The sequence below is a fragment of the Crocodylus siamensis genome, chromosome 6 (assembly GCF_052110815.1).
Source record: "Crocodylus siamensis isolate JL-2025a chromosome 6, ASM5211081v1, whole genome shotgun sequence".
Lineage (NCBI taxonomy): Eukaryota > Metazoa > Chordata > Crocodylia > Crocodylidae > Crocodylus > Crocodylus siamensis.
Window position 1 is genome coordinate 6,385,936 of NC_143400.1, and position 25,224 is coordinate 6,411,159.

The following is a 25,224-nucleotide window of genomic DNA, read 5'->3' on the forward strand; positions in this document are numbered from 1 at the left end:
ATGAATGACTCCAAAGCTGCTCCTGACAGAGGTCCACAGGTGCCCAGGGGAGTTGGGATCCTGGGGCAGTATCAGCCCTAGAGCTCAGGCTCCCGGGGAGCCAGGAACAAGCCCAGGGGCAGCCTGGGGAATAGCGGAGATGTCCGTCCAGTCCCTTTTGCTCCCCGCACCCTTCAGGGAGCAGCCTGGAATCAGGTGTTTGTTCAGCCCTGGCCAGAAACATTGACTCTTCGATTCATTGCCCGTTGCCCCCAGATCCCGGCTGACCTTGGCCCCACTCCTGATGGGGGGAGGTACTTGGTTTTCACCAGTTGGCGCAGCTGAGTCCTACGGTCCGACCAGCCAGGACCTGGCGTGACCCACCCGGCCTCTCAGCTGCACAAGACTCCATGGGCGAGTAGGATTCCCCGTCATGTTTGTCTGAAGAGCAGCTGAACGGGATCCCTGGCTGGGTGCTGATCAGTGCCCTAATCTGGGCCTGGGGATGGGGACACAGCTGGGGCGGTCCGAAGGACACATTGGACGTCCAAGGCACTGCACCCATCACCAGGCCTCTCGAGGGGAGAGATTAGCACCCCCCCCAGCCTGTCTGGGCTGCTACTGCCCCATCAGTGCAAAGATGGGGTCCGACACCCGCTTTGTGAGCATACACATATGTGCATGTTACCTATGCAACCAAGGGATAAAGCAGGCTCCACAGGGGCCCTTCATCACAGGCCAGGTCTGGGTCTCTAACACGGGTGCAGCCGGGCCTGCCTGGCTGGCACTGGTGCTTGGCCAGCTTTGCTCGGCTCAGGAGCAGGGGTCAGGTGTGCTTCTGCTCAGCTCCCCCTGCGCACCAGGGTAGTGAGCTTCACACTACCAAAGCCCTGAGGAATCCAAGGGCACGTGCGGGTGCCCAGCTCCGTGCTGGGTGGGTTCCTGCCCGGACACAGATACACGCCCGCTCTGGCCTCGTCTGGAGGCTTCGTGCTTGCAGCGCGCGGGGAGCATCGCTGGAGGGACGGGGCTCTGCCTTGTGGGTACAAGAAGGAGTTTTTGCTGACAGCAGCCAGGAGTCAGAAGTGGCTCCTGCTTCGAGTCACTTTGTTCCCCGCCAGAAGGTGCCCGTGAGGCTGTGGCTGGTGGTCCTCCTGGCACTGTATGTCACGTGCAGGTGGCACTGGGAGCAGCAGATGATTGGGACCCTCCTGGAAAAACACTTCTTCATCATGGGCTGCGACACCCTGAGCCAGGCTGCCGGGGGGCGTGGGGGGTGTGGGGAGGGTCCAGCACCAGTCCCTGCTGCCGTGATGGTGCAAGGACTGAGCTCTGGTAGAGGGTTGCAGAGGTGGCAGGTCACACCTTGGAGCACAGAACCCAGCTTTTCAAGAGGGGGCCGTGGGGACATAGTCATGGGGGTCCTTGTCATTCACTGCTGGCAGGAGAAGGTGTTGGAAAGAGCCGGCAGGCTGTATGCCGGCGTTAGTCTTGTGTGCAGGCAGAAGCCTCTTCTGGGTCTTGCTCAATTATTCACCTTCCAGGGACATGCAGAAGCCGGTGCAGTGTTGTACCCACGGGGGTTAGACAGGCGCTGTTCTGGGTGTAATGAACAGATAAAACCAACGGGCGAAAGACCAGAGCCTGGTGACTATGGAGGACACCTGCATTTTTTCTGGACGACGCAGGGCAAAGACTTAAGGCGCCGGCCCCTTCCCAACACAGGGGGTACAAGGGCAGGCACTCAGTGGGGAAGGCCACATTTTTTTGGATGGCTTGGTGCCAGCAGGCTGGGAGACGGGGTGCCTTGATGCTTGTCCTCAGGGCTCCAGGACAGGGCAGGGCCCCTTGGACCCTTGGGGAGGTGGGGGGACGGGGACAGGAGGGGAGCTGAGCCCAGGACGCACAGAGCAATTCCTTCCCATCCCCCGCAGCCAGGGACACACACAAGAAGTAGAGACATCACTTGGCTACAATAAATGCCTGGGGCAGGATGCCAAGATGCCAGGTGCTGGTATTAGGAACAGCATAGCTAAGGGGAGGCGAGCAGGGTGCCAGAAAGGAGGCCGTGGAGGTGTCTGTGCCTGGCGGGGGGGCATCACGCCCTGGTGAGGGCAGCTGTTGGAGCCTCCAGGAGCCTCTCAAGACCTTTCCTGTAGCCACTGCTTCGCTTGCTGTGGGACTGCTCGCTGTACTTGGTGCCAGGGAGAAAGGGGTTAGACGCAGCACGCAGCTCTATTCTGGCAGAGGAGACCCTGGCCCAGGGAGCAACGTTTAGCGGTTACGTCCCGGTCTCCCAGCCAGGCAGAGCCCGATCCTCCGAGCATGTAACCCCATGACAAGGGTCGGGCGAGATGGCACTTTGTGCCCTACATCCCTACGATCCATGACCTTGAGCCCATTGCTGGGTCTGGCGGGGCACAAGTCGGTCGACACGGTGGAGGTGGCAGCAGGGACTTGGAGCACAACCAGCTTCTGGTTTCATCGCAGGCAGAAGACTTGTACCTTGAACTCGCCCTCACTCCTGCCAGGTCTGCTCTCCATGACCTTTGTCCCAGCATGGCCGAAGGCACTCGTTATACCCTTGCGGCTCAGTGGGTCACAGAGCAGGACAGCCGGACAGGACAGATATCTGCGCCGTGCGAGGACCTTGAGTGCAGGTAGGATTCCCTGCCACAGTCGTCGGGGAGCTCTTGGGGCAGAAGCCCTGGCTGGGTCCTGGTGGGTGCCTTGAAATGGGGACAGAGCAGGGCCTGCGGGCACAGGGACATCCAAGGCATGGTGCCGCTCACCACCTGCAGGGTGAGATCAGTCCTTGCCAGCCTCTCCAGGCTGCTACTCCCCTACTCCGCCAGGGCAAAGAGGGGGTTCCAATGCCCCCTGTGCAATCCATGCACATGTGCATGCGCGTGTGCATGTTGCTTGCCCATTTAGCCAAGGGTTAAAGCAGACTCCACATCGCGGAGCAAACACAGCCTCCCTAGAGGCACTGAATTACGGGCTGGGTCTGGTTCTTTCTGAGCTTTCTCAGTGCAAACTCAGCTGGGCCCCAGGGGGTTTCTCTTGGTGGTGGCATGTGGCCAACTTTGTTCTGCCCAGGGGCACAGAGAAGTGCAGCACTGCTCAGTCCCCTGCCAGGCACCAGGGCTCTGGCTCTTGGGCTTCATGTGACCCAAGCCCTGTGGAGTCTGTGGCGTGTGGGTCCCCAGCTCTGTGCTGGGTAGTTTCCAGCTGGCGTCGGTGGCTTGGACACGGTAGAACGCAGTGAGCAGCATGTCAGAGACCTTGAATTTCAGTCCCCCAAAATGGCAGGAACCTGATTTGCCAAATGCGAAACGGGTCCTGCCCAAACAGCTTCTCTGCCCACAAAGAACCGCTTGGGAAAGGGATGTATTGTTCTAGGTTAGAAGATGTATCTGTTCATAGGATGACCCTGGGCTGAAGGTGTTACAAGCAGCTGCTTGTGGCACGCTGTTCAACAGCTTCTGTGATTCACCCAAGAGCTAGCTGCATTTTGGTTGGGGTTTGCATCTCCCAGAAGCCTGGAAATGTGGAGATCAGTCACAGAGGGGGAAAAAAAATCAATCAAAAATGAGTATTTTTTGGTGTTTAGCCAGAAGCCACTGCAAGGATGTGGCTGTATCTGGTGGCCCTGCTGGCGCTGTACTTCCTGCGCCGATGGTACCGGGAGCGGCAGACGGTCGGGAACCTGCCGGACAAGCACGTCTTCATCACGGGCTGCGACTCCGGCTTCGGGCACCTGCTGGCCAAGCAGCTGGACGGGCGGGGGCTGCGGGTGCTGGCGGCCTGCCTGACGGAGCAGGGGGCCGAGCGGCTGCGGGAGGCGACGTCGGGGAGGCTGCAGACGGTGATCCTGGACGTCACCCGCTCCGACAATATCGCCGCAGCCACTGCCTGGGTGAAGGGGCAGGTTGGGGACCGAGGTAAGGCTGCCCTCTGCTCCATCCGGGGGGCTGTTTCTGGGCTGGTCCTCATCTAACCGTGGCCTGCAGCAGCTCCGTGGCCCTGGCAGACATGGGCTGCAGAGCTGGTGAGGATGGTCACATGCCCCCTCACCTGCATCCCTGTGTCCTCCCAGCCCCCCAAGTCTCTGTGCCCGGAGGAAGGACTGACACGTGACGTGGGATGTGGGTTGGTTTAGAGAAACCTTCTGTAGACTCCTCCCAAAACACCATTAGGGCAGAAGCGTTTGCTGGACCCCATAGGAGTGCAAAGGTGAGAGCCATGCACTGCTCTTAAATCTGGGACCGGGCTGGAGGAACAAGCCAGCCGGGAGCGCTCATGCTGTCCCCTCCGCAGGGCTCTGGGGCCTGGTGAACAACGCAGGCATCGGGTTTCCCGCAGCCCCCAACGAGTGGCTGAGCAAGGCTGACTTTGTCAAGGTGCTGGATGTGAACCTGGTGGGGCTGATCGAGGTGACGCTGAGCCTGCTGCCCCTGGTGCGGAGAGCCCGGGGCCGCGTCGTCAATGTGGCCAGTGTGATGGGCCGGCTGACTGTGTTCGGAGGGGGCTACTGCCCCACCAAGTACGGCGTGGAGGCCTTCTCCGACAGCCTGAGGTACGTGGGCTGCAGCCCCCGTGGCCTGGGTCCTCTCCTGGGCCCACCAGCTAATGTCCGTCAGGCTCCTGACAAGGATGCACCCAGCCCCGCAGCCTCCAGGAAGCTGTGCTGGGGCCGTGTCTCAACCCAAGGCCATGCTTTCACCCGCATTCACCCTGCCGGTTCCATTCCAGGCGCGAGCTCCGTGATTTTGGAGTCAAGGTCTCCATCATCGAGCCGGGCGGCTTCCGAACACAAATTATAGATCTGCAACTTGTCCGAAAGAGCCTGGAGCAGGTGTGGAGCTGTGCCTCCGCCAACGTCAAGGAGGCCTACGGGCAGCAGTACTTTGAGTCCTGTGAGTCCACGGGGCAGGTGCCTGGTGCCAGGGTGTGATGGGGATGGGGTAGAGGCTGGGACACTGTGGGGGACAACTCATAGAGATGTAGAGGAGTGGGGTGGAAAAGGACCTCTGCATCTAGTCCAACCTCCTGCCTGGAGCAGGAAGAGCCCTGCCCAGCCACCCCAGACAAACCCATTGTTCAACCTCTTAGCTAAACTACAGTCACCCCAACACAGCCCCAGGCATCACACCTGGCCCGCCCACAGGGAAAGCAGGGGACTGTGGCCACCAACATCCTGCTGATGCAAAGGTTGTTAATAGAGGCTCAAGAGATCCCAGGTGGAGGCTAAACCCCCTGCTACAGAGGAAAGCAAACCCCACCCCCGGTCCATACCAATCTGACCAAGAGTTAAAATTCCTTCCTGATCCCAATGCAGCGTCGGTTTAACTCTTGAGTGGAAGGGTAAGGCCCTCTAGCCAGGACCCTCTGGGGTTCAGTCATGGCAGGGGCACTGGCACAGCCCTGCCCCCACCCGCAACCTGAGCTGCAGTCACCACCGAATGCCTTTGGGGGTGGGGGCGTTAAAAATAACCTGGGACATGGAGCAGAAGCAGGGGGAATGCTCTCCCAGCCCCATGCAGCAGCCAGCAAAGCCCAGAAGCCTCCATAGCAGAATACAGGCATCGCTACGCCTAGATCATCCCTGCCCAGCAGCTGCCCAGCTTCTCCTTGAACACCTCCAGGAATGGAGAGTCCCCTGCTGTCCCTACCATCTATCCCATGGCCTTCCTGCTCTGACGGTGGGGAAGTTTTTCCTCCCTAAACCTGCCTCATTACAACTTCAAGCCATGGGGGGTTGGGGAGGTGAGAGCAGGGCTCGGCCTGGGGGGGATGAATTTCTGGCAGAGATCCCAGCCCCGCGGCACAGAGCCCAGTTATGGCTTTGGCAGCACTGGGCTGCAGCATCCGGGACCTGGAAGCTATCTCCCTGCCAAGGCCTAGTAAACAAGTAGCGTCTGGGCAGCACAGGACACTGCAGGCAGATGTGGCAGCCCCGTGTCCCGCAGCTGAGCTTGTCTGGAAACCTGCTCAGCTGTGGGCACAGGTGTGGGGAGACCCCAAGCAAGGGCTGTCCCTCCTGGGGACCAGTCAGCCCCCCAGGGCTGCAGAGTGGGGACGACGCAGCCACGTGCATGGCTTCACCCTGCTTTACCAGAACCAGAACCTCCCCAGGCTCTGGAGAGCTGGTGGGGGAGGAGGGTCTGAGGCCTGTCCTAGCCATTGCAATGGAGCCCAAATTGTTCCCAGGTCTCCCCTGTCCCTTGTGATACTAATTCCTGTGCCCCAGCCTGGCTGGGCTCCTCACTGCCGGATTTCCCTCCATGCAGACTTTGAGAAGTTCAAGGAGCTCCTTTCCACGATCAGCCCCAACCTCCACCTGGTCACCGATGCCATGGAGCACGCGCTGACAGCCCAGCACCCCCGCACCCGCTATTCCTGCGGCTGGGACGCCAAGCTCCTCTACCTCCCTGTCTCCTACCTGCCGACCTCATGGGCAGACTACCTGCTGACCCGCAGTATGCCCAAGCCTGCCCAGGGCATCTAGGCAGCAACGTTGCCAGAGCTGGAGCCGTGCCGTGGAGACGCTCTACGTGGATCCCCAGCATCCCAGCGCCTGGCATGCGATGCTTGATGACTCTTTTCTACTTGTATCTTAACACAGCAGGGGCTCCGCTCTGGAATGGAGTGAGCCCCAGACGGCAGCAGTCCAGATTTCCAATCACGTAGCAGCCTACAAGCTTTCCAAGGGTGGTGGGTAACGGTGAGGGGAGTGGTAGGTGTCCTTATCATTCAGTGTTACACACCTTGGCTGGCAGGAAGTGTTGGCAGGAGCTGGGAGGCCCAGACTTTGTAGGCTTCTTGTCTCCACATGGCAGCATCTTGTGGACTTTGCTTAATTATTAATGGTCCAGCGGCATGCTGGAGAAGGGGGGGCCATTGGCAGGGCCAGAGCAGAAGCTGTTCTTGGTGTAATAAAGACCCATTACCCATGCGAGGGACACTGCGTTTTCTCTGTTTAACACCATAGTTTCATAGTTTCATAGTTTCTAGCATCGGAAGGGACCTGAGCAGATCATCGAGTCCCACCCCCTGCCATGGCAGGAAAGAGTACTGGGGTCAAACGACCCCAGCAAGGTGTACATCTAGCCTCAAACGACCCCAGCAAGGTGTACATCTAGTCAGCAAGGGAAGATGTATACCATGGGACAGCAGGACATGGCAGCTCCCACCTCCCCAAAAGGAGGCAGAAGCGGTTGCTGAGGCAAGGAGCCCTGGGGCCTCTCCCTCTTCATCCCATCTCTGGGCCTTGACACGGATCCCCAGGGCTGCAAGCATGAGAAAACAACACCGCACTTCCCAGTCTCCTCACAAGGATGCACCAGCTCTGCAACCTCCCGGAAGCTGGGTGCCTGGGAGGGCTGTGGCGAGGCCCTGGCTCAGCCCACAGCTGTGCTCCCACCCTGCGTTCACCCTGCCAGTTCCAGAGCTCTGCAACTTCAGGGTCAAGGTCTCCATCCTCGAGCTGGGCGCCTTCCAAACAACAAAGTAGAGACCAAGCACATCTGGAAGGGCCAGGCGCAGGTATGAAGCCGTGCCCTCACCCAGGTCAAGGAGGCCTATAGGCATAGGCAGCAGTTCTTTGACCACTGTGAGTCCGAGGGGCAGGTCCCCAGTGCTGGGGTATGAACGTGATGGCCTTGGGGGCAGGAACCCTGTGGGGGGACCTATGCCAGGGCAGGACAGGGAACAGCTTAGGGAATGGACTTATGGAGACTGTGTCTGGCCATACCAATGGGAGCTGTACCGGTGCCCCAGCCTGGGCTGGGCAACCTCTGCCCACACAAAGTCCTGCAAAGTCCAGGGCTGTATTCATGCTGGCACCGTGTGCACGCAGGCTGCATGGGATGGTGCAGCCTTCCGTGTGGCCTCATCTCTGCCCTGCCCAAGCCTCAGCCCAGCCCAGGAGGCCCAGCTGCTCTCCTGCCACCGTGATGGTGCCCAGACTGATCCAGGGCTCCCCTCTCCCTTGTGCTTCCTGCTCCAGCCTGGCTGGGCTGCTCACTGCCAGACTGTCCTCTGTACAGACCACAAGAACAGGCAGAGGGTCCTCCCCTCGGCCAGCCGCTACCCCTGCCTGGTCATCAATACCACAGAGCACGCACTGACGGCTCAGCACCCCCGAACCTGCTACTCCTGCAGGTGGGATGCCAAGCTCTCCTAGCTCACGCTGAGCTTTGTGGCCTCGTGGGTAGACCTCAGGCTGCCCTGTGCTCAGCTCAGGCCTGCCCAGGGCAGCTTGGCAGCAAATGAGTTATGAGCTGTGTGGTGGAGATGCCCTAGTTTGAACAGCAGTTTCTTGACAGGACCCACTCTTCTCTAGCGCTGGGGCTGTGCTCTGCAAGGGGACCATGGTCAGCAGCAGCCCACACCTCTAAGCATGGGTGACTGGTGCCTCCTGAGTCTGGGGGGGCACCTGCAGAAGCTGTCGGTGGTGTCAGCAGCAGAGCTGGTGAGCTCCCGCAGGTGCTGGCAGTGGTGGCGGCGGTGGGAACAGCCACATTGAGCACCCGGAGACACTAGCATTGGCATCGGGGTGGGGACGGCCATGTTGGGGGGGGCACATGCCCCCCCATATTCCCCCTATCAGTCACCTATGCTTCTGAGCACAGGACCTAGGAGTTTTACAACAATGGGCAGTGGGGAAGGAGTTGTACTGGTCCTTGTCTTTTGCTGTTACACACCTTCGCCAGAAGAAGGGGGTGTTGGAAAAGCTGGGTGGCTGGATGCTCACCCTGGGCCTTGGCTCCATGCAGTGGCCTTGCCCATGACTCACGCTCCAGGGAAGGGCAAGAGAAGCTGGCACGACGCTTGCACCATGGTGGGGTTGGGGCAGAGGCTGTTCTGGGTGTAACAAAGACATAAAGGTGGCGGGTGAAAGACTGAACACTGGGGGACTCTACGGAGGGGCTGGGGGAGGGGGGGTTGCATGTTCTCTGGGAGACTCCATGCACAGACTTGTTAGGTCAGGTTGCTCTCCCTGCCAGTACATATAGGGACACCCTGATCCATGAGCAATGCCAAACAAAGCCAATTTCCTCAGCCACTGCCTTGGGCATTTTCCCAGGATGCCCAACCTGAGCCAGCTGGGGACACCCATGCAGGGGCTGCTCCTTGGAGCTGGCAGCCACAGGTGCTTTTGGGGACAGGGTCCCATGAAAATTGTCTTCCAGGGATGAGGAGAGATCAGGCCTCCCACCCCCCCAACCCCCAGAAGGTCTCATCAAGGCTGTGCTCTTGGAGGTCAGCTCTTACCTGCTCTGCAAGCAGCATTGCAGTTTACAAGGCTGGCCAGGCTCAGACCTTCCCAGAAGGACAGGGCCTTGCTTTCAAGCTTCCAGCACTGACAATGGGACAGTGCCCCCGTAGCCACTAGTGGCAGGCCTCTCTGCCCAATGGTTTCCAGGTTATCCTCAGAGCTCTATGCTGGGTCTGTTCTGGCCCACATCTTTCCCACCAGGCAACTCCCTTAGCTTTCAAGCCTGGAGCAAGCACATGGGCGACTTGGGCCACAGCAGACATTGGCAGCCAGGGCCTTCTCTGCCCTGCGGCCCTAGCTGGGTACCAGAGGTGGAGGAGAGGGCGTGCTTCACCCCAGGCTTATAACTGCACACGCCCCTGCTCCCGCCAGGTGGGAATGAGCCGGGTCATGAGGTGATGCTGAGCCTGCTGCCCCTGGTGCAGAGAGCCCAGGGCTGCATTGTCAATGTGGCCAGCGTAGGAGGCAGGCTGTCTGCATATGGAGGGGGCTACTGCATCTCTAAGTACGGCATGGAGGCCTTCTCCAACAGCGTGAAGTATGTAGGCTGGAGCCCTCATGGCCTGTGTCCTTTCCTGGGCGCTGCCTGGCCCAGCTAACTCCCCACCGCCTCCTCACAAGGATGCACCAGCCCTGGGGGAGGCTGTGGCAGGACCGTGGCTCAGCCCATGACCATACTTCACCCGTGTTCACCCTGCCGGTTCCATTCCAGGCCTGAGCTCCGTGATTGCGGGGTCAAGGTCTCCATCACTGAGCCAAGCGGCTTCTGAATACCCATGTCAAACTCCCAGCAGATCCTGAGCAGCCTGGAGCAATTGTGGAGCCGTGTCCCTGCCGAAGTCAAGGAGGGCTATGGGCAGCAGTACGCCGACTGCTGTGAGTCCAAGAGGCCAGTGCCTAGGGTCAGGCTGTGGGGAGGGTCCAGCACTTGTCCTGGCTGCCATGACAGTGCCCAGATTATCCCAAGGGCTCCCCTGTCCTGCATGTTGCTTGTTCCCACATCCCAGCCCAGCTGGGCTGCTCATGGCCAGAGTTTTCATCTGCACAGGATCTGAGATGGTCATAAAGCTCATCCGCATGTTACCTAGTGACAACCTCCGCCTGGTCACCGACGCCATGGAGCACGTGCTGACGGCCCGGCACCCCCGCACCCGCTACTCCTGCGGCTGGGACGCCAAGCTCCTCTACCTCCCGCTCAGCTACCTGCCGACCTCGTGGGCAGACCTCGTGCTGACCTGCTACCAGCCCAAGCCTGCCCAGGGCATCTAGGCAGCGAGGTCCCCAGGAGTCTGGGGCCACAATGGCGATGCCCCGGGTGCTACCGGGGTGTCCCAGCGCCACTTGTGGGAGGCGCACCCGCTCTTTTCTAGCTGAAATCCAAACACCGCTGGGCTGGGCTCTGCAAGGGGCCATGGGCAGCAGCAGCCCATACCTCTGAGCACAGGACATGGGAGCTTTACAAGGGAGGGCAGCAGGGAGGGAGTAGCATGGGTCCTTGTCTTTTGTTGTTACACACTGTTCGCAGCAGAAGGGGAGTTGGAAGAGTCAAGCGGGCTGGACACTAATCCCCAGACTTGGCTCCGCGGAGCAGCCTTGCTCAGTGACTGGTATTGCAGCGAAGGGCGAGAGAAGCTGGGGCGGCGCGTCCACCATGGGGGATGGGGCAGAGCTGTTCTGGGTGTAACAAAGAAATAAAGGTGATGGGTGAAAGACTGAACTCTGTGGACTCTAAGGTGGTGGGAGGGTGCTTGCAAGTTCTCTGGGCTACACCATGCAAAGACTTGTTAGGCCAGGCCACTCTTCCTGCCAGTGCAGGTAGTGCCTGAGCTGTAGGGACACTCTGATCTGTGGGCAATAAAACCCCCTTTCTCAGCTTCCAAACTGGGCATTTTCCCAGGATGTGAGCTGTCCTCCTTCCCCAGTCTGGGCTTGCCCAGAACACCCAAAAAGCGGCTGCTTTCTGGAGCTGGCAGCCGCAGGCGTGTTGGGAGATGGGGTTCAATGAAGTTTGTTCTCCAGGGGCAGGTGCACAACAGGCCTCCCCGCCAGGCAGGGCCCATCCAGGCCATGCTCTCAAAGCGGCATTACCATTTCCAAGGCCAGGCTTAGAGCTTCTCCAAAGGACGGGGCTTTGGCTTCAAGCCTCCAGTGCCTTGCGACCTGCCCCAGTCCTTGCAGTGGGGCTGAGATGGGCATTTCGGAGTCACACCAGAAATGTTCACACTGAAACCGGTGGAATTAAATCACAGATGATACACACAGCAGGGATCCTGAATTTCATCCTCAAAAACAGCAGTCAATCCTCCTCAGGGTCTGCCCAAACAGCTCCTCTGTCCACACAGAACTTCTTGGAGAAGGAGAGGCCCCTTGTTCAAGAAAATCATCTGGCAAGGTGGCAACTCTGGGCAGAACCAGGTGTTCTTCCAAGCAGTTCCTCTCCTCCGGCATCTGTGACTCAACCCAGAGCAGGTGTCATTGCTTTCCAGGGGCTGCACGACCCAGAAGCCTGGAATGGGGGAGATCAGACGAATGGAGATACGACTGGGACTGTCACTCAAAAGAACCTGGATTATGTTTGCAGGCAAAAGGCCGCAACAAGGATGTGGCTGTACCTGGCAGCCCTGATGGCGCTGTACTTCCTGCGCTGATGGTTGGGAACCTCTGGGACAAACACGTCTTCATCACGGGCTGCGACTATGGCTTCGGGCACCTGCTGGCCAGGCTCTCAGGAGGCAGCTCTCACTGGCGCTGTAAGCAGCATCTCGGGCTCCGGCAGGCAGGGCTCAGAGCTTCCCCGAAGCAGGGCCTTGGTTTCAAGCCTCCAACACTGAGAAGAGAGCTGCAGTTTCCCACTGCAAAGCTCAGGGCCACACACCCAGGACTGAACTCGCAACTCTCTCCCCTCCCTTGGGGGTCTTTAAGAGAAGGCTGGATAGCGCTCTTTCCTGCCCAGGGCAGGGGGTTGGACTCGATGATCTGTTGAGGTCCCTTCTGACCCCGGCATCTATGAATCTATGACACTTTCTGGTCCCTAGCTGGCCACACAAGCCCCTTGGCCACAGAGCCTGACAACAGAGTAACGCTCCAGTAACCAGTGGCGGCAGGCCCCTTTACCTCCACTCTTCAGGTTGTCCCCGCAGCTCTATGCCCAATCCACCACCCGGCCACGGGGACCTGCCTGTGCTGGGTCTCTCCTGGTCCACATCTTTCCCACCAGGCACCTCCTTGGCCTTTGAAGCCAGCGCACGGGTGGCTTGGGTCACAGCAGCCCTTAGCAGCCAGCACCTTCTCTGCCCTGGATACCAGGAGAGAGTTTCTCCATGCCCAGGCTCAGGACTGCACTTACCCCACTCCCACCAGGCTGGTTCGGGCACCTCTGCCCCTCTCTGCTCTTTGGCTCAGCAGAGGCCGCACAAAGCAAGTCCCTCCCATGCCCTGGGGCCACCAGGACAATTGAGAGCTTGGGATATCCAGGTTTTCCTATCTGCTGTCCAAGTCAAGAGGCAAGGACACCAGGACATAGGAAGAAACCTGCCGCCTGCCTCCCTGCTCGACCTTTGAGCATGTAGCTCCTGAGTAGGGGTCAGGTGAGTTTTTTGGGTTGGGGGTTTTTTTTTAAATATTTTGGAACATTTTTCATGTTCTAGGTCACATAAGCCAGATCAGTTCTGAATCCTTTGAATCATTCAAAAACCATATGTGGTCCTGCTGCTGGCAAGTACCCTCCACCTCAAGTCTGGGCTTCAGATACTTCCAAATCCATTGTCAGGCATCCCACGTACAGGCCCAAGCCCAGGGGCTTGAGGTTCGGATGCCTCCGAGTTTCATTTGCTCTCAGTCAACGGCCTCAGAAGCAAGCCAGGGAAGAGTCCCCCGTTCCTATGAAGTTGGTGTGTAGATGAGATCCTCCCGCTAGAAGCTGGCCAGTGGGAAGCTAACTATGAGGCTCTCATAGGCAGTCCTGTCCTCATTTGGATCGGGGTGCACCCTCCACTACACACTGCCATTTGCAATCCATCTTGGCTCAGGCGTTAGACCAACGCAGCGATGACTACACTTGAACTTTACCCACAAGAGCCTGAGAAGATGCCCTTTCAGTCCCAATCTCTTTGATTCCTTGACCTCAGGCCTGCCCCCAGGTCTGTCTCACATAAGAAAATCAACACTACAGAGGCTGTTCGAGGCACAGGAACAAGCAGAAATCTGTTCCTGGGCTCCCCACAGGGAGAAATACCAACACGGGACTCACGCACGCACGTGTGCTCACATGCACCAACTCAAAGGACTCACCTTTCCAGACATCACATGGCTGCTGTCTCAGCTGCCTTCCCCATCCTGATCTGGGGGAGTTGTTCACAATTTGCTAATCAGCAGAGGAAGGAGGATGACCCACTGGGTGGGACCTGAAATCCAGGGTGGAGACCTCGCATGCAGATAGAATTTCCCTTCCAGTTAGTCTGCAGAGCACCTGGGAGCGGGAGCACTGCCGGGGGTCTCCAGAGCTGGAACACAGATTTCCAAGGTAAGGCACCGCCTGAGGCAGCCTGCCCGGGATGCAGTCGCCAACTGCTCCCAGCTGCCACCTTGTCCTGCCAAGTACAAGGAAGCAAAGAGGCTGCTGGACAGTCCCACCAGGATCCGCGTGTGTGAGCACATGTGTGCATGTGTGTGCGTAGCACAGAGGTAAAGCAGCTCCATATCCCTGAGCAAACACAGCCTCCCCTGAGGTGCCTGTTGTACCCTGGGAGGGCCACATAGGAAGACTTGCTCTGCTTGCAAGCGCAGGGAACCTGTTCAGTTCCTCCCAGACACCAGGACTCAGGCAAAGCCCTGAGGAGTCTGCGGACACGTGCGGGTGCCCAGTTCTGTGCTGGGTGGGCTCCTGCCAGACACAGACACACGCCTGCTCTGGCCAGTGTGTGCGAGCATCTCACTTGCAGCACGCGGGGAGTCTTGCTAGAGGGACCGGACTTTGCCGTACAGGTACAAGGAGTCATCGCTGACAGCAACCAGGAGTCAGAAGCGGCTTCAGCTTAGAGTCACTTTGTTTGTAGCCAGAAGCCACCGCGAGGATGTGGCTGTACCTGGTGGCCCTGCTGGCGCTGTACCTCCTGCGCCGATGGCACCGGGAGCGGCAGACGGTCGGGAACCTGCCGGACAAGCACGTCTTCATCACGGGCTGCGACTCCGGCTTCGGGCACCTGCTGGCCAAGCAGCTGGATGGGCGGGGGCTGCGGGTGCTGGCGGCCTGCCTGACGGAGCAGGGGGCCGAGCGGCTGCGGGAGGCGACGTCGGGGAGGCTGCAGACGGTGATCCTGGACGTCACCCGCTCCGACAGCATCGCCGCGGCCACCGCCTGGGTGAAGGGGCAGGTGGGGGACCGAGGTGAGGCCTGGCACTGCCCTCTGCTCCGTGGTGGGATGATTCTGGGCTGGTCTCCATGCAGCCAAACCCTGATGCCGACTCCCTGCCCAGTGCCTCCTTGAACATAAGAGCATAGGACATCCACGTGGTGCTTCCCAGAGGTCCCTGCAGCTGACTCTGTTCTTGCCAGGGGCAAAGGCAGACCATAAAGGAGGGGGCAGATGGAGAGAGATGCTGTATTTACTTGGGGCCCTTCAAAATACTCTGCTCTCTGCCTGTCTGCCTCACTGTGGCCCATCCCCAAAGCCCATGGGACCCTCACAGTGGGCTGCCGCCCTGACTGCCCCACACATCCCCATGCAGTGCTCAAGATGGTAAAGAGCAGATCCCCAGTGACCTCCCCTGGCCCATCTGGCGTCTTGCAGCCTCTCTCATGTCCCCCTCAGCCCTTGGTTGCTGCCCGTGGACCCTCTCCATGTCCCAGCCCCTGCCTGCCCTTCCCTGCCCCTTGTCAGCTCTAGCAGAGGCTCAGGCTGCAGAACAGGAGAGGTTGGGACTGACCTCCCTCTGCCCAGGACAGTCCTGCTGGGGAAGCGGGTTGGCTCAGGGAAATCTTTTCTTGAGTCAAACCCGGACTCTTGCCAAAACGCAGTCAGGGCAGGAGGGCTTTGCTGGCCCCACCAGAGCGTGCAGGGGAGGTAGAGGGCAAGGGCTGAGCCACGGAGCTGACCCAGTGCTCTCACACTCTCCTCTCCCCAGGGCTCTGGGGTCTGGTGAACAACGCAGGGGTCTTTGGATGCATTTGCCACAATGAGTGGCTGAGCAAGGCCGACTTCACCAGGGTGCTGGACGTGAACCTGGTGGGGCTGGTCGAGGTGACGCTGAGCCTGCTGCCCCTGGTGCGGAGAGCCCGGGGCCGTGTTGTGAACGTGACCAGCGTAGGAGGCAGGTTGTCTGTAAACGGAGGGGGCTATTGCATCTCTAAGTACGGCGTGGAGGCCTTCTCCGACAGCCTGAGGTATGCAGGCTGAAGCCCCCATGGCCTGGGTCTTCTCCTGGGCACTGCCTACCCGAGCTAACTCCCCTCAGCCTCCTCGCAAGGATGCACCAGCTGTGCTGGTGCTGGCAAAGGCTGTGGCGGGGCCATGGCTCAACCTGTGTCACTGTGCCGGTTCCATTCCAGGCGTGAGCTCTGCAATTTTGGGGTCAAGGTCTCCATCATCGAGCCAGGCGGCTTCCGAACCTCCATGTCTACCCCCCAGCAGGTCCTGAGCAGCCTGGAGCAAGTGTGGAGCTGTGCCCCTGCCGAGGTCAAGGAAGCCTACGGGGAGCACTTCTTTGACTGCTGTGAGTCTGGGTGGCAGGTCCCTGGGCCAGGGTGTGGGGAGAGTCCAGCACCGGTCCCCGATGCTGCGCTGGTGCCAAGATTATCCCAAGGGCTCCCCTGTACCTTGTGCTGCTTCTTCTCACATCCCAGCCCAGCTGGGCTGCTTACAGCCAGATTTTCATCTGCCCAGACACTGAAACCACCAAAAAGATCATCCGCATGTTACCTAGTGACAACCTCCGCCTGGTCACCGACGCCATGGAGCACGCGCTGACGGCCCGGCACCCCCGCACCCGCTACTCCTGCGGCTGGGATGCCAAGCTCCTCTACCTCCCGCTCAGCTACCTGCCGACCTCGTGGGCAGACCTCGTGCTGACCTGCTACCAGCCCAAGCCTGCCCAGGGCATCTAGGCAGCGAGGTCCCCAGGAGTCTGGGGCCACAATGGCGATGCCCCGGGTGCTACCGGGGTGTCCCAGCGCCACTTGTGGGAGGCGCACCCGCTCTTCTCTAGCTGAAATCCAAACGCCGCTGGGCTGGGCTCTGCAAGGGGCCATGGGCAGCAGCAGCCCACACCTCTGAGCACAGGACGTGGGAGCTTTACAAGGGAGGGCAGCAGGGAGGGAGTAGCATGGGTCCTTGTCTTTTGCCGTTACACACCGTCACCAGAAGAAGGGGGTGTTGGAAGAGCTAGGTAAGCTGGAAACTCACCCCCGGACTTGGCTCCATGCAGCAGCCTTGCTCGGTGACTGGTGTTGCAGCGAAGGGCAAGAGAAGCTGGGGCGACGCTTGCACAATGCAGGGATGGGGCAGATACTGTTCTGGGTGTAACAAAGAAATAAAGGTGGCGGGTGAAAAAATGAAGTTTGGGGACTCTGTGGGGGCAGTGGTGGGTGGGGGTTGCGTTTTCCCAGGATGTCCCCATGCTGATCTCGGACTCCCATGGAGGGGCAGCTGTCTGGAGCTGGCAGCCGCAGGCACTTTGGGAGGCAAGTTTCTGTGAAGTTTGTTCTCCGGGGCCAAGGGCAGATCAGGCCCTCCCTAAGTAGGGATTTTAAGTTAGCAATTTTAAATTTGCTTTTATAAATTAAGCTTGCTGTTGTACTTTAGTCAGGAAGGGCAGACCAGTCACCCAACACCAACCCTATAACCCCTATAAAGGAGAGAGACTTAGGAGCAAGAAGTGGGAGACACTGCAAAAATTTCACTGGGACACAGATGCATCTGTATGCCCCGTTCCTAATCTGTCATGCTCACTAGGCTGGCCACCTAAGTGTAGCAGTCAGCAACGGACTTTGGCAACTAAAACATCTGCAGGGTGACTGTGAGTGCGTGTGTGTGTGTAGGTGATGTCTTTAATGTTTTTGTAGTTTTAATTAACATGGCATTTTGCCTTATCCCCCTCATTGCAGCCAGTGCCTTCTCTGCCCCGTGGCACCCCCTCCATACCAGGGACGGGGAAGAGGGCTAGCTTTGCCCCAGCGTTATATCTGCACTTACTCCTGCGCCCACCAGGTGGGAATGAGCTGGGTTGCGCTGGTTCTGGCGCCTTTGCCCCTCTCTGCCTCTTGGTTCAGCAAAGGCCACACAAAGCAAGTCCCTCCCATCTGCTGGGGCCAGGAGGATGTGTGAGAGGTCCAGACACCTCCTGGCTTTTCCTCCTTGCTGCAGAGATAAACAACCAGAGCAAAGGTGCAAAGACAGGAGAAAGTGGGGCAACACCTGCGATCTGCCTCCCTCCTCAGGCACAAATGTCGACACCAGGACACACATTTACACGTGTTCCTGGCAGCTGCCTCAGCTCCTCCCTCCACCATCTCCGTTCCCTCCTGTCCTGGGGCACCTGTTCATTCTTCGCTAGTCATCTCTGTCCCAACCAGGACGATCCACGGGACAGGACCTGAGTAGAAGGGTGCGGAGACCGTGTGCAGGTAGGATTTCCCCTTTCAGTTAGTCGGCCAAGCGCCTGGGAAGGGGAGCCCTGCCGGGGGTCTCCAGGACTGGGACACAGACTGCCAAGGTAAGAAACCGCCTGAGCCGGGCTGCTCAGGGGCATTGCACTCACCTGGCTCCCACCTCATCCTGCCACATACGCTGATGTAAAGAGGCTGTTGGTCAGTTCCTTGGTGATCTGTGTGTGCAAGCACACGTGTGTGTATGCATGTGTGTGTGTGCGCACACTATTCCTTTATAGAGCACAGAGAAAGGAGGCTCCACATCTCTAAGCAAACACAACCTCAGTTAGGGTGTCTGTTGTACCTTGGTGGAGGCACGTGGGAAACTGTTCTGGCTGCGAGTGCAGGGGTCCCTTCAGTTCCTCCCAGGAGCCAGGACTTGGTCTTGTCCCACGGCTTCACTCAGCCAAAGCCCTGAGGAGCTCACGGGCGCACGTGAGTGAGATCGGATGGGCGAGAGTGGGTGAGATCCCACTCTCGGGCTGGGAGTGGGCGAGATTGGATGAATGGAGATCAGACGGCGACTGTCACTGAGAAAATCCGGGATTATTCTGGTTGCAGCAAAAGGTACTTGCAAGGATGTGGCTGTACCTGGTGGCCCTGCTGGCGCTGTACCTCCTGCGCCGATGGCACCGGGAGCGGCAGACGGTCGGGAACCTGCCGGACAAGCACGTCTTCATCACGGGCTGCGACTCCGGCTTCGGGCACCTGCTGGCCAAGCAGCTGGACGGGCGGGGGCTGCGGGTGCTGGCGGCCTGCCTGACGGAGCAGGGGGCCGAGCGGCTGCGGGAGGCGACGTCGGGGAGGCTGCAGACGGCGATCCTGGACGTCACCCGCTCCGACAGCATCGCCGCGGCCACCGCCTGGGTGAAGGGGCAGGGGAGGTACCGAGGTGAAGCCTTGCTCTGTGCTCTGCCCCGTGCTGGGGGCTGGTTCTGGGCTGGTCCCCATGCAGCACAACCCTGATCCTGGCTCCCTGCGCAGCACCTCCTTGAGCATAAAAGCAGGAGATTCCCACACAGCGCTGCCCAGAGGTCCCTGCAGTCCAGACTCCGGTCTCTCCAGGGGCGAAGGCAGATCCTAAAGGAGGGGGCAGGTTGTGAGAGAAACCCTATTCACTCCGAGCCCTTCAAACTATTTTGCTCTCTGCCTGTCCCAGGGCTGCTGCCCTGACTGCCCCACTCATCCCCGGGGAGCTCTCAAGATGGTAAAGAGCAGATCCCCGATGATCTCCCCCTGCCCTTCAGTGTCCTGCAACCTCACATCCCTCTCGGCCCTCGGTCATTTCCTGAGGACCCTCTCCATGTCCCAGCCCCTGCCTGCCCTTCTCTGCCCCTTGTCAGCTCCAGCAGAGGCTCAGGCTGCAGAACGGGACAAGCTGGGACCAACCTTCCTCCGCCCAGGACAGTCCTGCCCAGCAAGGGGGTTGGATTGAGGAAACCTGTTGAGTCAAGACCAGGCTGTCATGTAACTCAGTCAGGGCAGGAGGACTTTGCTGGCCACACCACAGCGTGCAGGGGAGGCACATGGCAAGGGCTGAGCCATGGCGCTGCTGCTCTGGGAGCTGGATCAGGCCAGGTAAGGAGCCAGCCCAGAGCTCTCGTGCTTTCACCTCCACAGGACTCTGGGCCCTGGTGAACAACGCCAGAATCGGGACCCCGACTACCCCCAGCGAGTGGCTGAGCAAGGCCGACTTCGTCGGGGTGCTGGACGTGAACCTGGTGGGGCCGATCGAGGTGACGCTGAGCCTGCTGCCCCGGTGCGGAGAGCCCGGGGCCGCATCATCAATGTAAGCAGTGCAGCGGGCCGACTGTCCGTAACTGGAGGTGGCTACTGCCCTGCCACGTACGGCATGGAGGCCTTCTCCGATAGCCTGAGGTACGTGGGCTGCACTGTGGGAGAACTGTGTCCTCTCCTGGGCCCCTTCTAGCCCAGCTACCTCCCCTCAGCCTGCTTGCCAAGATACACCAGCCCCATGGGAAACTGGGTGCCAGTGAGGGCTGTGGCAGGGCTGTGTCTCAAGCCATATCTGGGCTTCTACCCCACATTCACTCTGCCAGTTGTGTTCCAGGCGTGAGCTTTCCAATTTTGGGGTCAAGGTCTCCATCATTGAGCCGGGCGGCTTCCGCACATCCATTTTAGAGGCCCAGTGCATCCGGAAAAGCCTGGAACAGGTGTGGAGCTGTGCCCTCGCTGAGGTCAAGGAGGCCTACGGGCAGCAGTACTTCGACCGCTGTAAGTCTGGGGGTAGGTCCCATGGGTTGGGGTGTGCCTGTGATGGATTTGGGGGCTGAAAACCTGTGGGGGGAATTTTGCTGGGACAGGGCAGTGACCAGTCTGGGGAATGGACTGATGGAGACCCCAGCCCCCACGGGCACCGTGCCCAGCTTTGACAATGGGAGCTGCCCCAGCGCCCCAGCCTGGCCCATGTCAAACTCCCAGCACATCCTGAACAGCCTGGACCAGGAATGGAGCCGTGCCCCAAACAAGGTCAGGGAGGCCTGTGGGCAGCAGCACTTTAACCGCTGGGAGTCCAAGGGGCAGGTCCCTGGGCCCAGGTGTGGGGAGAGGCCAGCACCAGTCCCCACTGCTGCAACAGTGCCCAGATTGCCCCGGGCTCCCCTGCCCCTTGCGCTGCTTGTTCCCACAGCCCAGCCCAGCTGGGCTGCTCATGGCCAGATTTTTTATCTGCATAGACTCTGAGACCACCAGAAACCTCATCCGCATGTTACCTAGTGACAACCTCCACCTGGCCACCGACGCCATGGAGCCCGCGCTGACGGCCCGGCACCCCTGCACCCACTATCCTGCGGCTGGGACGCCAAGCTCCTCTACCTCCCGCTCAGCTACCTGCCGACCTCGTGGGCAGACCTCGTGCTGACCTGCTACCAGCCCAAGCCTGCCCAGGGCAGCTAGGCAGCGAGGTCCCCAGGAACCAGGACCCGCGCAGGGGATATGCCCCGGGTGCTACCGGGGTGTCCCAGCACCACTTGTGGGAGGCGCACCCGCTCTTCTTTGGCTGAAATCCAAACACCGCTGGGCTGGGCTGGGCTGGGCTGGGCTGGCTGGGCTGGGCTGGGCTTTACAAGGGGCCATGGGCAGCAGCAGCCCACATCGATAAGCACAGGCCCTGGGAGCTTTACAATGTGGGCAGTGTGGAGCGAGTCGCGTGTCCTTGTCTTTTGCTGTTACACACCGTCGCCAGCACAAGGGGATGCTGGAAGAGCCGGGTGGGCTGGACCCTTGCCCCCAGAGTTGGCTTCTTTCAGCGGCCTTGTTTGGTGACTCACGTTCCAGCAAAGGGGAAGAGAAGCTGGCGAGACGTTTCCACCATGGGGGATGCGGCAGCGACTGCTCTGTGTGTAACAAAGAAATAAAGGTGGTGGGTGAAAGGCTGAACCCTGGGGACGCTGTGGTTGCAGTGGGAGGGGCTGCATGTTCCGTCGGTGACTCCATGCACAGACTCGGTAGGCCAGGCAGGGCAGGTAGTGCCTGAGCTTGAGGGACATCACGATCTACAGGCAATGCCAAACAAAGCCACCTTCCTCAGCCTCCGCCTTGGGCATCTGGACATGAGCTCTTCTCCCTCCCCAGTCTGGGGCACCCACACAATGGCCACTCTCCGGAGCTGACAGCCGTAGGCGCTCTGGAGGACAGGGTCCAGTGAAGTTTGAGCCGTGGGATGAGGGCAAGATCAGGCCTCCCTCCAAGGCAAGGTCCATCCATGCCGTGCTCTCGGGGGGCAGCTCCTATCAGCCCTGCAAGAAGCATCACTGTTTCCAGGGCAGGCTGGGCTCAGAGCTTCCTGGAAGGACGGGGCCTTGGTTTCAAGCCTGCAGCGGTGACGACGGGGCAAGGCTCCAGTAACCAGTGACGACAGCCCTCTCTGCCTGCCAGGCTCCAGGTTATCCCCAGAGAGCTATGCCTAATCCCCGGCCCAGCTGCTGGGTCCTGCCAACGCTGGGTCTGTCCTGGTCCATGTCTTTCCCACCAGGCAACCCCCTTGGCTTTGAAGCCCGTAGCAAGCACATGGGCGGCTTGGGTCATAGCAGCCATTGGCAGCCAGCGCCTTCGGTGACCCATGGCCCCCTCTCGGTACCAGGGGTAGGGAAGAGGGGTTGCTTCCCACCTGGGTTATATCAGCACTTGCTCTGGCTCCCACCAGGTGGGAACGAGCCAGGTCCGCTGGTTCTGGCGCCTTTGCCCCTCTCTGCTCTTTGGCTCAGCTAAGGCCCCACAAAGCAAGTACCTTCCAGCCCCTCGGGCCAGCAGGGCAAGTGAGAGGCCCGGACATCTCCTGGCTTAGGATTCACTGCAGACGATAAGCAGCCTGAGCCAGGATGCAAGGAAAAAGGAACAGGGGACAAGACCACCTCCCCTCTCAGGCAGGAACAGCGACACCAGGACACACTTTTACAGGCCTTCTGGCTGCTCTCTCAGTCCTCCCTCCACTGCCGGGTCCCTCCGGACCTGGGCGGTTGTTTATCCTTTCTGGAGCAAAGATGCAAGGACAGGAGAACGCAGGGGGACACCTGTGACCTGCCTCCCCGCTCAGGCAGAAATGTTGACACCAGGGCACGCATTTATACATATTCCCCATGGGCGCGTGTGGATGCCCAGCTCCGTGCTGGGTGGGTGCCTGCCCAGACACTGCCTTTTTAACATTTGATTTTAAAGGAAATTTTTTAGTGTCCTAGGTCTAGCCAGATCAGCCAGATCAGTTCCAAATCCTTTCAGTTCCTCAGGAACCATATGTGGCCCTACTACCGGCAAGTATCCTTCACCCCAAACTTTTCAGCCTGGGGCTTCAGATACTTCCAAATCTTTTAGCGGGCATCCTACTTGAAGGCTGTACAGCTGCAGGAGCAAGCTGGGGAGGAGTATCCCATTTCCATAAAGTCGGCGAGTAGCCGAGATCCTCCCGCTGGAAGCTGGCCAGTGGGAAGCTAACTATGAGGCTGTCAGAGGGAGTCCTGTCCGCAGGCAGACAAGGCTGCAAACCTCCACTACACAGTGCCATTTTAACTGCATTACCTTGGTCACAGTATGTCCCCTGCCAGACATAGGCACGTGGCTGCTCTGGCCCGTATCTGCAAGCTTCTCACTTGGAGCATTGCAAAAGGAGTTTTTGCTGACAGCAGCCAGGAGTCAGAAGCTGCTTCTGCTTAAAGTAACTTCCTTCACAACCAGAAGCTGCCCATGAGGATGTGGCTGTACCTGGTGGCCCTCCTGGCGCTCTATGTCCTGCACCGATGGTTCCAGGAGTAGCAGACGTCGGGAACCTCCCAGACAAGCACGTCTTCATCACGGGCTGTGACTCTGGCTTCGGGCACCTGCTAGTCGTGGATCGGGACGGGTGGGGACTGCGGGTGCTGGCGGCGTGTCTGACGGAGCAGTGGGCCAAGCAGCCGTGGCAGGAGACGTCGGGGAGGCTGCAGACAGTGATCCTGGACCTCATTTGCTCCGGCATCATGGCCATGGCCATCACCTGAGTGAAGGGGCAGGTGTAAACCTGAGGTGACTCCTGGTGCTGCCCTGTGCTCTGTGGTGGGCTGGTCCCAGGCTGGTCCCCATGCAGTCAGGTTCTCATCCCGGCTCCCTGTCCAGCGCCTCCTTGCACATAAGAGCGCAAGACCCTGAGTGACGCTGCCCAGGTCCCCGCAGCTCAGACGCCGCTATCTCCAGGGGCAAAGGAAGACGGGCCAGAGGGGGCGGCTGGAGAAAGGAGCCGTATTCACTCCAATCCCTTCAAACTGCTCTGCTCCCTGTCTGTCTGCCTCACTGCGGCCCATCCCCAAAGCCCCACAGGACCCTCACGGGGGGCTGCTGCCCTGACTGTCCTACTCATCCCTGGGAAGCAATCAAGATGGTAAAGAGCAGATCCCCAATGACCTCCCCCTTCACCTTTGGTGTCTTGCAGCCTCCCTAATGTCCCCCTCGGGCCTTGGTCACTGCCTGTGGACCCTCTCTGTGCCCCAGCCCCTGCTGCCCTTCCCTGCTCCTTGTGAGTTCCCCCAGAGGCTTGGGCTGCAGAACAGGACAGGCTGGGACCAACCTCCCTCTGCTCACGACAGTTTTGCCCAGGAAGGGGACTGGCTCGAGGAAATCTTCGGTAGAGTCAAAACCGGACTCTTGCCATAACGCAGTCAGGGCAGGAGGGGTCGGCTGCCCCACCAGAGAGCGCAGGGGATGCACGGGGCAAGGGCAGAGCCATGGAGCTCCTGCTCTAGGAGCTGGGTTGGGCCAGGTAAGGAGCCAGCCCTGGCAGGGGAAATACCACAACCACCTGTGCGGTTTTCTTGGTCACACTCGGGGAAAACCGCATTTCTGATACAGGGTAGCACCTGCGGAAGTAATGTATAGTTACTTTCCTTTGTTCATTGCCTGTGGGAAGGTCTTGGCTTTACGCCCTCTTTATGGAAAGGGCAAACTCCTTCTGGCTTGCCCCTGGGGCCTTTTGGCTGAGGGCAAGCGAAACTTGGGCGCATCCAAACCCCAAGCCTCTGTGCTTGGGCCTGCATGTAGGAGGCCTGCCAAAGGATTTGAAAACATCTGAAGCCCCAGGTGGGGTGGAGGATCTTTGCCGGTAGTCAGGCCACTTACGGTTCTTGACTGACTCGTGGATTTGGAATTGATTTCGCTGATTTGGATTGGAACATGTAAAGGTCCCTTAAAAAACCCCAAAAAACTGAATTGGGCCAGGGAAGAGGCCAACCCAGAGCTCTCATGGTCTCCCCTCCGCAGGGCTCTGGATGCTTGTGAACAACACTGGCATTGGAGTCGCCCCCGCTTTGGCCCCAACGAGCTGAGCCAGGCCGACTTCACCAGAGTGCTGGAGGTGAACCTGGTGGGGCTGATCCAGGTGATGCTGAGCCTGCTGCCCCTGGTGCGGAGACCCGGGGCCGCATCGTCAACGTAAGCGGCAAAGGAGGCGGCAGGCTGTCCCTAAGTGGAGGGGGCTGCTGCATCCCCGAGTACGGCGTGGAGGCAGGCGACATCGGGGAGGCTGCGGATGCTGATCCTGGACATCAAAAGCTCCAGTAGCATCACCGCGGCCAATGCTTGGGGGAAGGGCAGGTCAGGGAGCAAAGGGAGGCCTGGCGCTGCGACTTGGCAGCTCCGGCAGAGGCTCAGGCTGTGGAACGGGAGAGGCTGGCGTAGCGGGAAATCAGCCTGAGGTATGTGGGCTGCAGCCCCCGCAGCCTTGTGTCCTCTCCCGGCACTACCTGGCCCAGCTAACTCAGCTCAGCCTCTTCACACCTGCCCTGCGGGACCGCGGCTCAGCCCAAGGCCGTACTTCCACCCGCGTTCACCCTGC

The 25,224-nt window shown here is 59.7% G+C and overlaps 2 protein-coding genes and 2 pseudogenes across 3 annotated transcripts; all 4 read left to right on the forward strand.

The window, feature by feature from the left end:
* The first annotated feature begins 2,069 nt into the window (after positions 1 to 2,069).
* Positions 2,070 to 6,937, forward strand: LOC149860755 (17-beta-hydroxysteroid dehydrogenase type 6-like). Its single transcript, XM_090052834.1, has 5 exons — positions 2,070 to 2,639; positions 3,593 to 3,923; positions 4,300 to 4,558; positions 4,735 to 4,898; positions 6,273 to 6,937. Exons 2-5 carry the CDS (start codon positions 3,611 to 3,613, stop codon positions 6,488 to 6,490), a joined length of 954 nt encoding a protein of 317 aa, XP_089908960.1. The 5' UTR covers positions 2,070 to 2,639; positions 3,593 to 3,610; the 3' UTR covers positions 6,491 to 6,937.
* A 7,337-nt stretch (positions 6,938 to 14,274) lies between these two features.
* LOC149860756 (retinol dehydrogenase 7-like) lies at positions 14,275 to 16,505 on the forward strand. Its single transcript, XM_090052840.1, has 5 exons — positions 14,275 to 14,652; positions 15,251 to 15,313; positions 15,361 to 15,644; positions 15,810 to 15,973; positions 16,144 to 16,505. Exons 1-5 carry the CDS (start codon positions 14,335 to 14,337, stop codon positions 16,362 to 16,364), a joined length of 1,050 nt encoding a protein of 349 aa, XP_089908966.1. The 5' UTR covers positions 14,275 to 14,334; the 3' UTR covers positions 16,365 to 16,505.
* Positions 16,506 to 17,579: 1,074 nt separating this feature from the next.
* LOC149860757 (retinol dehydrogenase 7-like) lies at positions 17,580 to 21,295 on the forward strand (annotated as a pseudogene). The gene is made up of 6 exons (XR_016443076.1): positions 17,580 to 17,643; positions 17,832 to 18,341; positions 18,468 to 18,798; positions 19,527 to 19,784; positions 19,978 to 20,141; positions 20,603 to 21,295. The product of XR_016443076.1 is annotated as a retinol dehydrogenase 7-like (transcript).
* Positions 21,296 to 23,111: 1,816 nt separating this feature from the next.
* On the forward strand, positions 23,112 to 24,950 carry LOC149860758 (retinol dehydrogenase 7-like; annotated as a pseudogene).
* The last annotated feature ends 274 nt before the right edge of the window (positions 24,951 to 25,224 follow it).